This window comes from Grus americana, chromosome 1, assembly GCF_028858705.1.
Source record: "Grus americana isolate bGruAme1 chromosome 1, bGruAme1.mat, whole genome shotgun sequence".
NCBI classification, from domain to species: Eukaryota; Metazoa; Chordata; class Aves; order Gruiformes; family Gruidae; genus Grus; species Grus americana.
In genome coordinates, this window is record NC_072852.1 from 95,428,248 (window position 1) to 95,443,279 (window position 15,032).

At 45.4% G+C, this 15,032-nt stretch overlaps 1 protein-coding gene across 3 annotated transcripts in view; it reads left to right on the plus strand.

Moving 5' to 3' along the window:
• Window positions 1-2,129: 2,129 nt before the first annotated feature.
• The window catches only part of NXPE3 (neurexophilin and PC-esterase domain family member 3), a 33,038-nt gene continuing 20,135 nt past the window's right edge, over window positions 2,130-15,032 (plus strand). For all 3 annotated transcript variants that reach the window (XM_054801657.1, XM_054801676.1, XM_054801666.1), the window contains exons 1-3: window positions 2,130-2,210; window positions 3,585-3,636; window positions 6,605-6,817. In XM_054801657.1, the coding sequence (XP_054657632.1) occupies window positions 6,725-6,817 (93 nt within the window). In that variant the 5' untranslated portion in view covers window positions 2,130-2,210; window positions 3,585-3,636; window positions 6,605-6,724. The remainder of the gene's footprint in view (window positions 2,211-3,584; window positions 3,637-6,604; window positions 6,818-15,032) is intronic.

The window sequence follows — 15,032 nt, forward strand, 5'->3', positions numbered from 1 at the left end:
ATGTTGGTCCCTCTCCTACTATTTTGGTTTGGTCAGATACCTGCTGTGTGCTTAAATAAATGGAGACTAATTAAACATTTTTCAGGCTTTAACAGACAAACAGTTTAGGAGCTCAGACATACCTGAAAGTCATGTTTTACTGCAGAACAGTCATCCCAAAGGTAAAAAAACAAACCCCCCAAAACCCCAAATAACTTTGTTTTCCTTAACTCTCATTTGACACATGGAGGTTAATGGCATTTTTTAACTCTGTGTTTCCACTTTGTTACACTGAAGAAATTAGCTGAGGTTTATAAGTGCGACTCCTCCTCTTCTATGAAGATATTTGAAAGATGGAAATGGGCATAGCTAAAGTGACTTCACATCAAGTCTTAGAGAAGAGTAGTGCTATTTTCTCCTGGAGTAGTGAAGACATTAAAACTGTACTATTAAGTTTAAATGTTGTGTATTGTAGGGATAGTAACCATAACACTTCAGGAGCTCAGGTTGAAGGTCCCTCTTGTCCCTGTTTTTGATTCATATTTATATGGAGATCAGACATTAAAATATTTGGCTAGAGTTGGAAAATAAAGGGATAAACATATTTAGTGGATGAACCCACTTTTGTTCAAATGGAAATAGTTAGTATGAGTTCTATGGGCTGAAATCCTTACATATGCTAGGAGCTGAGTTTCTTTTGCATATGACAGCGTGGTTTGAAAAAGTCCTGTAAATTCTATATAACATTCCATCCAGATGGTAGGTGAGGCATTTTTCCCCTTCACTCAGGTGTTATGGTATGAAAACAATTTTTTCTCTACTGTATTAATACAGTTGCAAAAGCACAACCCACTATGTCCCAGTAGAGCTTGCATCAGTGCATCATTGATTTCAAGCCATAGTACTGCGTTTGTGAAGGATCTGTGGCAATATAAAGCATCAGTTTGGGGTCTAGGTAGAAGGAAGTATTACTTTGGCCTACATGGGACAGCACATGGAGATCTTGACAGACGTGGGCTTCTTCAACTTGATCCCTGCCGCTAATGGAGCTCATTCTCATTTTCTATAGCTCAGCACAGGTTTTGCCTATACATAAGGATATTTTCAGACCTTGTGACACTCCATCATAACTTCTTGTGGGTCTGGGAAGGTGCATGGGACTGCCACGAGTCCTGCAAGTGATCCAGCATGTTCCTTGGTTCTAGGAGCATCAAGACCAATGGCGTTAACATGCTACCCTGGGCAATTGTGCCTGTTGTCCCAGTGGGGAGTTCTTGAGGGTTGCTAGGACCTTTTCAGGTACAGCCCAAGTTGTTTCTGGCAGAATTTGTGAATGCAAGGGCTTTGGGATTGCTCAAGTCTATCCCCTTTTTCCTTGCCAAGATCCCATTTGCCTGCTCTTTCTGATATGTGCAAGACAACGTTAAACAAGGGAATAAATAGCAGGAACTGGTGTACAGGATGCTCGAATGAAACCAGTCACAGCCTTTGACTTCCAAGCCTTTTTAGTTTGTCAGTGAAAACTGGGAGGCCCATGATCATGAAGGATGCCCTGGAAAATGTAAAATCTGTGCACATTGTGTTGAAATTTTTCATGTGTGGGGCTGAAAGCAATAAACTGTTAAAAAGCCTAAACAATTCTTAAACAATGTGGGATTGTGAAAAACAGCAGTCTAACAGCTGGGGCAGTTTTGTTAGCATTGTGCTGAACTGCATTCATGCAGCAGCCTTGTTATTGCCTCTTCCTGTCCATTTTTGTTACACCAGCCGAAGTTCTCCAGTCCCTTGAGAACCTGCAGCACGTTTTCTGGTGTGGGAAGCGCATGGAAAATGGGCTGAGGAGGTTATCGCTGCTGTAGATAGAGGCTGTGGGACCTGAGGAGAAACAGGAGACACCGAGAAGCTCTACAGCCTGAACTCCCTCTTCTTTCCATCGTACAGCCCCCATGTGCCCCATGTCGGGGAATCCACCGTTTCCCTGGGGAGATTATTCCGATGGCTGATTGTTCTCATTGTGAAAAATTTTCCTCGTGTCGAACGGGAGCAAGCAGCCGCTGGAGGTGGCCGGGGGCGGTCGGTGGAGGCGGGACCGGGAGGCGGTACGATAGCCGCTGCCGTTCGTGTCGGGGCGGGGAGGAAGGAGGGGCGGCCGGGCCCATAGATATACGGCGAGCCGCCTCCGGGCCGGGGGTGACGCCGCTACCTGGCCCGGGGGAACGGCTGGGGCTGCGGTGAGGGGACGCGGGGTTCCCGCGGCTGCGGCGTGCGGGGCTTGTGTGAGGAGGTGGGGGGGAAACTCTGGCAGGGGAAGCCGGAGCGGCGCTGGGGAGGAGCGGCAGCGGGGCCGCGGCCGTTGTAGGGAGGCCCGGCGGCCTCGGGAGCGGGGCGCCGCTGCGGGGGCGGGTGCCCGGCTGAGGTGAGGGCTCCCGGGCGGGGCGGGTGTCCTGCTTAGGTGCCCCCCCATCCCCCAGGCTGCTGCGCCCCGCTGCCGGGCCCGCCTGCCTGCGTCGCTCGGGTTTTATCTCGGCGGCGGCTGAAGATGCTTCCTGCCGGTGCAGGGGCTGCCGAGTTTCCCCGGCAGCCTCTTGTGCCGCTCCCCCGAGGGGTGCGAGCCGCCGTGACAGCCGGAGGCCGGCCGGCTCCGCGGCGTGTGCCCGGGCTGCTGCGTGGGGCTGCCGAGCCGCGGGCGAGCGTGTGCTTCGGGTCGGAAGAGCGCGATAAAAAAAGTACCTTCGAAGCAGTGAAATACCGCTTTGCAATTTACATTGCTGGTGGCAGTGCTTCCTGCTTGCTTCCCCTCCCTCGTCCCTTACCTGTGGGCGCATATTCCTTCGCCGTGGAGTTAGGCAGCGCTCGTACCGCCGTGTGGGAGCGGGCTTGTTTTCCCAGAGCAGGGCTGCTGCAGGGAGCTGCAGCAAAGCCCAGCAGCTCCTGCGAGTGGTCTGTGCCGACCTCGGAATGTCAGCCTGCCGTAGGGGCTGTTATCCCCGCTCTTTTAGGGAGCGAGGCTGAATTTGGAAAAAAATGGTAGCAAATCTGATTTTCTGTGACTGCAGCAACGCGAACGTCTAGCCTACAAACGTCGTGCCTCAATGACATGGGTTTGTCATCACCGGAGTTAGGGGTTTGTCTGCCTTAGCGATTTGCCTGACGGTTCTCTGAAGCAGTTGCACCGATACGTGCTTTTGTAATGCTACTAAGACTTAAAAAACCCCAAACCAAACAAAAACCTAATCCTGTAATTAAGCATGACAGAACTTTAAGACTGCTTGTAAAAATGTAATTGTCTTTGTTTTTAACCTTGGGCAAAATTAGGCCTGTCACAACACGCAACAAAGCTGAGAGGAGTAATACTTCACAATAGATAGCAGAAAATTCAAAAGTATAGGACTGAAGTTACGAAAAAAACCTCCAAACAACCTTTAAAAAATCCCTGGATTACTGTAGATACAAAATTAATTTTATGGGTAAGGAGTCTTAACTCTCATGTCATTTTCTGTCACTGCAAGCAAACCACCAATATATGAAATTTTATTTAAAAATATTTGGGTGTATATATGTGTGTGTATATATATATAATTTTTTTCCCCTGTATTGTTTCCAAGGTTATTTTCGGCCTTTCGCGTGGACAGCTTCAGAGAATGCTCCAAGAATAGGGTAAGAATCTAAGGCTTTTTGGCATACTTATGTGCTTCCATTATATAAAAAATGAACTAGATCGATTATTCAGGGATGGTGAAACTGGAAGTATGTTAAGGCCTTTAGTATAAAGAAAGCTCTAAAACCGTACGTTTGAATGTTTTAGAACATGTGACATTTATAGAAATACAGAAACTTTTGAACAAAAATACATGGGAGTAGCCTCTGTGGCCTTTTTAGGTGTATGAAATTACATTCTATTCCTTTTCAGTGTGTCATGTTTTTCGGTGATATGAAGAGAATTCTCAGCAACAAAATTGGAAATTCCCTTCTTCTCTAATGTATTTGTTTCTGTTCCTCAAATCATCACATATGGCCTTAAATTAGCATTTTAATGTATTTAGGTGTATTCATTATCAGTTACCATTATACAAATTTAATACTTTATATTAGCACAGAACTGTTCCAACAAAGCTGCATTTTTGTTGCATTTTGTCAGTCTGATACTTTTACTTTAAGGGATGTCTTGTTCTTTCAATGCTTGTTCATCAGTCAGAAATACAATCTGTAATTCTCAGCAAAGCATTTGAAGTTATAATCCTTATAATTCTTGTAAAGCAATTTCATGTGCAGTCTATTTTGAGACTGCCCTGGTTATACCAATAATACATTTCAGTTTTCAAGTCTATATTCATTTAATGAATGATTTAATTAGCTAATTTTGATATTTAATGTATCATTATAACTTTTCTGTTATACTATTTATAGGAAGCTATACAAAATTTATCTAATCATTTGATGATGTTGTTGCACTTGGTGGATGGTTGTATGAGTAACGCTGCTTTCAGAAGATTAGGTTTGAAGAGACTGGTGTCTTTTGACTGTCTCTCCTTGCCATCTGTTATCTGTTTCCAAGTTTAGAGCTTCTCCTTCTGCAAGAATGGCACCCTTTTTGCTTGCAAAATGACTGTCTCAAAATTGTCCCTTTGAAAAAGAAGGAATGTAGAAGAGTCAAACTGAACAAGCATTAAGCTGTGAGAACTGTTTATCAACAGCTGTTAAGTCTGTGATTTTATAACGGATCAACTATCAAGCAACCTCAAAGAAACAATATATTTCATGAAAGTTAAGTTTTATTAAAAACATGACTATTATTATATTTTATTTAAAAAAAAATCACAACAAAACCACCCCCCCCCAAAATCACAACAAATCCAAAACCCAACACCTTGCATTCTTCTCGGAAGTTTACTTTTTTTACCATTAGAGCTGCATAAGGGTACACAATGTAAAAGGAATGATTAAAAAAAAAAAACACAACAGGGAGGATGTAGTCTAATGTTATAGAAGATTTTTGAAGTTCAATTTTAGTGCATTCAACCCTGTTAGATATCTCCTGTTTAACCGATAGGTGTTAAAGCTAATTTTTTCCCCTGCCCCCAGCAGAAAACTGAAGAAAGTATATTTTATCTTGCTTATCCAGACTTGTTTCAGACCTTAGGCTTTAATAAGACCTTATTGGAATCTCTAATCAGGTAAACAGGTGTGGTGGGTTGACCCTGTCTGGAGGCCAGGTGCCCACCAGAGCTGCTCTATCACTCCCCTTCCTTCAGTAGACAGGGGAGAGGAAATGTAACGAAGGAGATAAGGACAGGGAGAATCACTCACCAATTAGTGTCATGGGCAAAACAGACTCAACTTAAAGAAAAAGTTCATCTAATTTATTACCAAGCAAAATAGAGTAGAGCAATGAGAAATAAAATCAAATCTTAAAATGCTTCCCCCCCACCCCTCCCATCTTCCTGGGCTCAACTTCACTCCCGGCTTCAACCTTCCCCCCCTCAGCGGCACAGGGGGACGGGGAGTGGGGGTTACGGTCAGTTCATCTCACGGTGTTTCTGCTGCTTCTTCATCCTCAGGGGGAGGACTCCTCTCATCGTTCCCCTGCTCCAGCATGGAGCCCCTCTCACGGGGTGCAGACCTTCAGGAGCAAACTGCTCCAGCATGGGGTCCCCCACGGGGTCACAAGTCCTGCCAGCAAACCTGCCCTGGCGTGGGCTCCTCTCTCCACGGGGCCACAGGTCCTGCCAGGAACTTGCTCCAGCATGGGCTTACCACAGGGTCACAGCCTCTTTCGGGTGCCTCCACCTGCTCCGGCATGGGGTCCTCCACGGGCTGCAGGTGGAATCTCTGCACCCCCTCATCCTTCCTCCATGGGCTGCAGGGGGACAGCCTGCTTCACCATGGCCTTCACCACAGGCTGCAGGGGGATCTCTGCTCCGGCGCCTGGAGCTTCTCCTCCCCCTCCATCTGCACTGACCTTGGTGTCTGCAGAGTTTCTTACATCTTCTCACTCCTCTCTCCGGCTGAAAAAGCTCTCTCTAACTTGTTTTTTCCTTCTTAAATATGTTATCACAGAGCTGCTGATTGGCTTGGCCTTGGCCAGCGGCGGGTCCGTCTTGGAGCCGGCTGGCATTGGCTCTGTCAGACACAGGGGGAGCTTCTAGCAGCTTCTCACAGAAGCCACCCCTGTAGCCCCCCGCCCCCCGCTACCAAAACCTTGCCACGCAAACCCAATACAATAGGGAGATGTCTAAAACCACAAGGTTTTGCTAGAAGTCCTGGGCTCGTGATGGCTGGATGGTGATAGTGTGGCCTAATGGATGAATAGGGTAGTGGTTGTTTGTTTTGGTTTTTTGGTTGTAAGAAGGAAATCTTGCACTCTTCTTTTGGGTTTTTTTGGGGTTTTTTTTGGTATCAAATACGAGTGAGACTGGCTTTATGACAAGGTTTTTGCATTGACATGCCTGAGAGAATTAAGTAGCGTAATAGACAGTACTGATCAGATTAATGCCACAAAAATCTGTCTTAATGGTTCTATTGTATCAGTTGTTGCCGTGTGAGGTTCCACCATTTATATACTTTCAGTGTTAACTTGTAATAATACTGTGGTGTCTTAATATAATTTTTGTAAATGCATTTGCAGGAATGAAGTGGAAGTCAACTGAATTCTCTTGTGCACTACTGAGACGAAATGACATTCATGTTTATGGTGAATGGAAGTCATGGCAGCATCTAACATGGGCGGGAAAGACATGAATGGACAATGTGGCGTGACTCGTTCAGATTGCAAATCTTCTGCCTGCTTATGGCAGGACTGGCTATCGTGGTGCTGGTCCATAATTTTTTTCAGTTAGAGGTAAGTGGAGCCTGTTTCTTCTCCAAGATGGCTTGAGGAACACTATTCCTCTTTGAGCATAAGGTTAGAATTGTGACTGATAGCATTTAGCTACAACTTGGAATCACAGAAAATGCAGGCTGGAAGGGATGATTGAAGGTATTTAATCCAACACCCCCCTCAAAGGGCTTACTTCAAAGTTAGCTTGGGTGGCACAGGGTATTGTTGAGTTGAGTTTTGACAGTCTTAAGGACAGTCAGGTTTCACCACCTGCCTGGACAGCCTGTTGCAGTGCTGCACCCCTCTCGTAGGGAAGAATGTTTCTCTTATGTGCAGGTGGAAGAGTTGCCTCTTGTCCTTTTAGTGGGTACTTCTGACTCCAGTTCCTCTGTAACTCCCCTTTAGGTAGTGAAAGACTGCAGTTAGATCCCCTCTTGGTCTTCTCCAGACTTTTTTTCTTTTTTTTTAAAGAAAAAAAAAAAAAGTCCGGTTCCCATAGTGTCTCCTTTTGGTCATGTACTCCAGTCCCCTAATCATCTCGGGGTTCTTGCTGGTCTCTGCAGTCTGACACAGACACAGTATTCTAGATATGACTTCACCAAGGTCAAGTTGAGGAGAATTACCACCTCACTCAGTTCGCTGGTTATGCTCTTGTTAATTCATTGCCACAGTGCTATGCTGTTGACATGCAGTCGGTTTGCTGTCCACTGGAATCCCCAGGTCTCTTTCTGCAGAGCTGTTAGCTAGCTGGTTGATCTCCAGCCTGCACTTTGCCTTTTCCTTTTTCCCTCTGCTGTGCCTGACTTGCATATTTCTTCATTTTACTCACCGCTTTAGTGCAGAGGTACTATCAAACTGCATTAGTCCGTAACCCCAGTCTAAAGTCAAGACAGATCAAATCACTGAGGAGCCGTTCCAGGCAGCCTTGGAGGCTGAGCCTGACCGCTGGCTGCCTGCCTGGCCAGGCCATCCAGTGCGGCATTTGGTGGCTGAGCATAATAATGCTTAGCGTAATACCTCGTTAAATTCTAGCTATCTTGTGTGCATGTTAGCCAATCAATAATTGCTTTATGCTTGTGAGTTGGGTGTATCCTGCTTGCAGAGTGGTTGTGGGGTTTTGTTTTTTTTTTTTTCTCCTGGCTAGTGATACCCGAGTGAAATGGTCCAAAAGAGGGGCTGTAAAATCCCCTCTCACCCCCAAAAAGATATAGTTGAATTGGAAGAGGTTCAGATAAGGAAGATGTTCGAGTGTGGCGCAGGATCAATAACTAAAGAATGAATGTTTATTACCTATTCCAGTACTAGTGGAGACATTAAATTTAAACTGCAGATGCCGAATTCAAAGGAAGTAGGGGTGGTTTTTTATGGATTGCAGCAAAGCTGCAGAAGTCCTTGCAGTAAGACTGTGTAGCTGCTAAAACATATATTCAAAAAGTCTGGATGAATTCATAGAAGAAATATCCATTAGGGGATACTAGATCTTAAATATTTCAACTCTAGTGTTTAAGAAGCCTTTAAGCCATAAAGGGCTAGAAACTGGATTAAATCTTCAGGAGGAGGTGTCACAACTTGTTTGGCTTATATTCTTTTCCCACATACCTGGTGGTGGAAACTACTGGAAATCAACATATTGTGTTTGATGGACCTTTGGTTTGAGTTAGCATGATCATTTTTATGTAATGTAGAAGGTAGCTTTTTTTTTCTTGTCTCTTTCTGTGTTTTTTGGCCTAGGATGTTGCATGAAGAACAGTTTTGGTATTTTGAATCTTAGACTGTTTTCTTTCTTTTTTTTTTAAATTACTTTTCTTAGAGAAAAGGGCTCTGACAGATGAGAGTGAAATGAAAAATGCAGTATGAGTGTTCACTCTGGGCTTTTTCTTGCCACAATTCATGACAAGTGACTATGTGGCTTTGTTGACCTTTACATATCTGATATTCCAAACTCGTAAATGCATCAGACATGCTTCTCATCCTGAAATCATCCAATCTAGCTGACTAAAGCTAAAGAGCTAAGGCAGTTATCAGCTAGCTCCCAGCTAGCCTCCTTACTTTTTCTTTTTAGAATTTTATACTTTTTCATGTTGGAATCTTCCCTCTTGAATTCTTAAGCTACTGATGATACCCTCTCAACAGTCCTACCCATGTTGGAATTTTACTTTTCTTACTTTGTGTTTAAAAAAAAAAAAGAAATAATTAAAATAATCAAGCTGTCCGCAAAACATTTGATAGCCTGCTTATTGTTTAATTTGCTTTTTAGTACAGAGTCACTCCTCCCTTGAGGTCCACAGCTGCATTATAGTACCAGAAGAAATGTATTTTTCTTTTCCTTTTTTTTTTTTTTTTTTTTTTTGCAAACACAGGAACACAGAAAAAATGTTCAATAATTTTCCACAAAGTACCAGGTTGTTGCCAAGAAGCACCATCATGCCTTTAGGATACAAGAGAGTTTTGTGTGTGTGTACCAATTGCCTTTAGAGCGACAGAACCACTTCAGGATTGGTTGTGAGCATTCTTTTATTTAAAAGCACTTAGAAAAGAGAGTGTGTGGGGAGAAGGGAAGTTGCTTGCAAGGATGAAGGAATGGTATGTGGAATCAAACGGCTGAAATTGAACAAAAGACCAATGCAAAAAATTTTTTTATTCTCGCTGCTAAATTGCAGATGCCTACAAAAGATAACTGCATCATCTTATTTGGATTATTGCTGGAACATTTCTCTGTCAGGTGACGGCTTTTTAGGATTGGCTTTGACGTTTAGAGTAACTCAGTGCTGTGAGACAGTAAAGACAGGGAACTGATCTCACATCTGTGTTAGACAACAAATAGGGGTAAAGTACCTGGAGCGTAGAATTACTGAAAATAAGGCGACTGACCTTTCAGTAATTGGTATTTGTTCAGTTTCAAATATCTTCTGCTGCATAAGTTAAGACTTTCTATTGGGCAAACTGGAACTTGTTTTCCCCTCCACGCCTGTCACCTGGGAATCTCCTGTGATGTTTCCTGCTCTGATGTTAGTGACATGTGCAGGTTTACAGCAATTGTTCTGAATGTACTTGGCCAACCAAGCTCAGAAGTACAGCTGGTGGAAGATATTGGACTTTGAGATGGAGTCCCACCTTTTCAGCAGCAATTGAAATACTCAGAGGGGTTTTTTTGGCCACCAACATTATTGTGTTTAACTGAGGACAGGTGTTCGTTGCAGGTCTAACCAAGTACCCTGTGAACCCCTCTAGAATATCTTTATGAGCATGATTGCCTGGGTGGGGCTGTATCTAACCTTTGCTTAGTTGGTGGTGAGAATGCTTTTTTCCTTTTTACGACATCTCTCATGAACCAGGAACAGCTTGTATATTTGTTTGTTCGTGCTTAATTGACATGTAATCTGTTCTGTCCTGCCTGTGTTACTTGGCAGCCACCTATTAAACGGGTGAGTGAGCCAACTAGGGAAGACGCCCCGCTGGACCTGTTGTTTGTGACCAGAGGAGGACTTGTAGGTGATGTGGCAGTCGGAGGCCATCTTGGGCTGTTAATATACTTCTATTGGTATTTCTTAGAAATATTGCTTTGGTTTTGTCTAAGCTTAACAAGCAGTTTAGGAATATGACCCAGGCTCTGTGAGAATATACCAGACATGCTAGAACTCCAGTACGAACTGGAGCCAAAGGCAGCCAAGCGCTACGCCACAACTGATATCACGAATGCGTTTTTCTCAATCCCTTTGGTGGCAGAGCGCAGGCCACAGTTTGCTTTCACTTGGAGGGGCACCCAGTACACCTGGAATCGACTGCCCCAGGGGCGGAAACAGCCCCACCATTTGCCATGGACTGATCCAAACTGCACTGGAACAGGGTGAAACTCCTGAACACCTAAGTGTATTGATGACATCATTGGGTGGGGCAACACAGTGGAGGAAATGTTTGAGAAAGGAAGAAGAATAATCCAAATTCTTTTGAAAGTTGGTTTTGCTATAAAGCATAGTCAAGTCAAAGGACCTGCACAGGAGATCAAGGTTTTTGGAAAAAAATGGCAAGATTGGTGTCGTCATATCCTAATGGATGTGGTCAACAAAATAAGAGCTGTGTCTCCACCAGCTAACAAAAAACCCCCACAAGCTTTCTTAGGTGTTGCAGGGTTTTGGAGAATGCATATTCCAGGTTGAAGTCTTATCATAAGCCTTCTCTATCAGGTGACCTGGAAGCAGAATGATTTCAAACAGGCCCTGAGCAACGACAAGCCTTTGAACAAATTAAACAGGAAATAGTCCATGCAGTGGCCCTTGGGCCAGTCCGGGCAGGAGCAGATGTGAAAAATGTGCTCTACACCACAGCCGGGGATAACGGCACCACACGGAGCCTCTGGCAGAAAGTGCCTGGAGAGATTCAAGGCGACGCCTGGGGTTTTGGAGTAGGGGATATAGAGTATCTGAAGGTCATTGCACTCCAACTGAAAAAGAGATATTGGCAGCACGTGAAGGGGTTCGAGCTGCTTTGGAAGTGATTGGTGCTGAAGCACAGCTCCTCCTGGCACCCCAACTGCCGGTGCTGGCCTGGAGGTTCAAAGGGGGAGGGTCCCCTCTACACACCACGCAATGGATGCTACGTGGAGTAAGCGTGTCGCGCTGATCACGCAGCGGGCTCCAGTAGGAAACCCCGGTCACCCGGGAATCTTGGAAGTGATCACGGACTGGCCAGAAGGCAAAGATTTCGGAATGATGCCAGAGGAGGAGGTGACACCTGCTGAAGAGGCCCTACCATGTAAGAAACTGCCAGACAATGAGAAGCCATATGCCCCGTTCACTGACGGGTCCTGTCGCATCGTGGGAAAGCATCAGAGGTGGAAGGCTGCCCTATGGAGTCCTGCATGACAAGTCGCAGAAGCTGCTGAAGGAGAAGGTGAATCGAGCCAGTCTGCAGAGGTGAAAGCCATCCAGCTTTAGACATTGCTGAAGGAGAAAAGCGGCCGATGCTCTGTCTCTGGACTGACAGAGATGGACGGTGGCCAATGTCCTGTGGGGTGGTTACAGCAATGGCAGCAGAGCAACTGGCAGCGCAGAGGCAAACCCATCTGGGCTGCCCCAGTGTGGCAAGATACTGCTGCCCGGCTAGAGAAGCTGGTTGTAAAAGGACGTCACGTAGGTGCCCACGTACCCAAGAGTCGGCCACATCAAAACAACCAGCAGGTGGACCAGGCTTCTAGGACTGAAGTTGCTTGAGTGGATGTGGACTGGCAACAGAAGGGTGATTTATTTTAGCTGACTGGGCCCATGACACATGAGGGAAGGGATGCAACATGCAAATGGACTCGTGATGGACGGGTGGACCTCACCATGGACACTATTGCACAGGTTATCCATGAATGTGAAAGATGCGCTGAAGTCAAGCAAGCCAAGTGGTTAAAGTCTCTGTGGTGTGGAGGATGGTGGCTGAAATATCAATATGGGGAGGCCTGGCAGATTGATTACATCACAATCCCACAAACCCGCCAAGGCAAGTGCCATGTGCTTAGAATGGTGGAGGCAACCACCGGATGGCTGGAAACATGTCCCATGCCCCATGCCACCACCCGGAACACTATCCTGGGCTTTGAAAAGCAAGTCCTGTGGTGACATGGCACCCCAGAAAGAACTGAGTCAGACAATGGGACTCATTTCTGAAACAACCTCATAGACACCTGGGCCAAAGAGCATGGCATGGAGTGGTGTATCACATCCCCTGTCATGCACCAGCCTCTGGGAAAATCGAACGATACAATGGACTGCTAAAGACTGCACTGAGAGCAGTGGGTGGTGGGACTCTCAAACATTGGGATACACATTTAGCAAAGGTCACCTGGCTAGTTTAACACCAGGGGATCTACTAATTGATCTGGCCCAATAAAAACCACTGCACGCTGTGGAAGGAGATAAGATCCTCATAGTACATATAAGGAACTTGCTGGGAAAAACAGTCTGGGTTATTCCTTCCTTGGGTAAGGGTAAACCTATTCATGGGTTTGTTTTTGCTCAAGGACCTGGGTGTGCTTGGTGGGTAATGCAGAAGGATGGTGGAGTCCAATGTGTATGTCAAGGGGATTTAATCCTGGGTGAAAATAACCCATGGTTTGAGTTGCATGTTCTGGGAATTACTTTAGCAGGAACACCTTGTGGCTAACCAGGCTAGGAGCAAGGGGAGGAGTTCATTGCAATGGTAAACCCTACAACCTGGCCCAAAGGGACCAAGGGTGGAGATTGTAATGGAAATACCTTGAAATTGTTTTAACCCGGGATTTGAGTTCCGTTTTATAGAAATTACTATAGTAGGAACCTTCTGAACCAATGGAGGACAAACCTTACAAGAAGCAGTGCAAGTGCAGCAGTGACCTGACCTGAGCTGGCTTTGGTGCCCAGTAACTCTACACAACACACCACTTCTGTCCTGAGTGACCACCATAACAGATGGAGCCCAGAGTCATGGGCTAAATAAATTCAATGGACTTTTCATGGACATTTACGGATGTTTTACAGACATTTCACAGGAGTGGTCCATAGACTAAGGGAATGATATCTCTGTAATCTGTCAAAGGATGGGAAGGGTGGTGGGGGTTAATGAGGATGTATTGGATAGTGTGGGACCTGAGCATGATGTAAATGGTATGGAATAAGGGGTGGAGAATGTGCTGGTTTTGGCTGGAGTGGAGTTAATTTTCTTCATAGTAGCTAGTATGGAGCTATGGTTTGTATTTGTGCTGGAAACAGTGTTGATAACACAGAGATGTTTTTGTTACTGTTGAGCGGTGCTTACACAGAGCCAAGGCCTTTGCTGCTTCTCACATCACCCCACCAGCAAGGGGGCTGGGGGTGCACAAGCAGTTGGGAGGGGATGCAGCTGGCACAGCTGATTCCCACTGACCAAAGGGATATTCCATACCATATGACGTCATGCTCAGTGTATGCTCAGCTGGGAGAAGAAGAAGGAGGAAGCGGGGGGGGATGTTTGGAGTGATGGCGTTTGTCTTCCCAAGTAACCGTTACACGTGATGGAGCCCTGCTGTCCTGGAGATGGCTGAACACCTGCCTGCCCCTGGGCAGTGGGGAATGAATTCCTTGCTTTGCTTGTGCGTGTGGCTTTTGCTTTACCTGTTAAACTGTCTGTATCTCAACCCATGAGTTTTCCCACTTTTACTCTTCTGATTCACTCCCCCATCCTGCGGGGCGGGGGGGGCGGTGAGCGAGCAGCTGCCAGTGGGGCTGAGCTGCCAGCTGGGGTAAAACCATGACAAAGAAGAGTACTCTGGAGAGATCTTGAGAAATGCTCTTTATCTGCCTTACTTAAAGGAAATTTTATTTTATTTTGGCTGCTAGCTAGAGTAGAGAGCCTGCAGTTCTGCACGGTCTCAGTATGACTTCTTAATGTACAGGAGCCAGAGAGATTTAGAAATGCCAGTGAAAGAGAGAGTAGGGAATAGAGTGGGGACAGACTAAGCTATTAATCTGCCTCAGGGCAAGCCATGTGTATCCATAGGGGTAGGAGAGCTTGAGCACTTTTTTGGAGATGAGCCTGGGAAGCACTTAAAGGGAGATGGTTTGGAAAGCTTTTCTATTCCAGTCAAGGATCTTTGGTATATGAATTGACTCTGAAGCTTTCCCTGCCTTAACTGGAAAATGGAACCTCTGTGATATTTTCTCCTGTGAATAGCATACATGGTGTAGTTTACTTTCACACGTAAGCTTATAATTCTGCAATAATACATGGTCCTGTTTGGGGTTGGGAGAGGGCTGTAAAGATGAACAAGGATGTGACAGAAAGAATGGTCCTTCAGGACGTTGAAGAAGCTCTGGTTTTACCTTCATAGAGGTCGTTTGTTTTTTTTCCCCCTTGAAGATTGACTGAGGAAACATTTGTAGTATGATCTATTCTGCTTAATGGGTCATAACCTAGAGATGCTGGCGTTGAAGTGACAGTGCTTGTCCAGGACTTGAGCTGCATACAAGTGAAGAGCTTTGACCTGGGCCTTTGCTAAAAAGGCTGCGTAGGTGGACTGCTTTAGAGACATTGAACTATGTTCTCTGCTCTGTTTTCTGAAGGTATGAGTTTGTTGGCTTAGTGTTCTCTACACCCTTTTCCACAGAAATATATAGGTATGTCCTTGGAAAGACTTCAGCAAGGCTAGCTAGGCCATAAACGACATCATCTAGATCTCTGACAAAAAGACTGGGTTAAGAACCCTGAAGAAATTTATAGAAGGTTAAAAATAGTGATG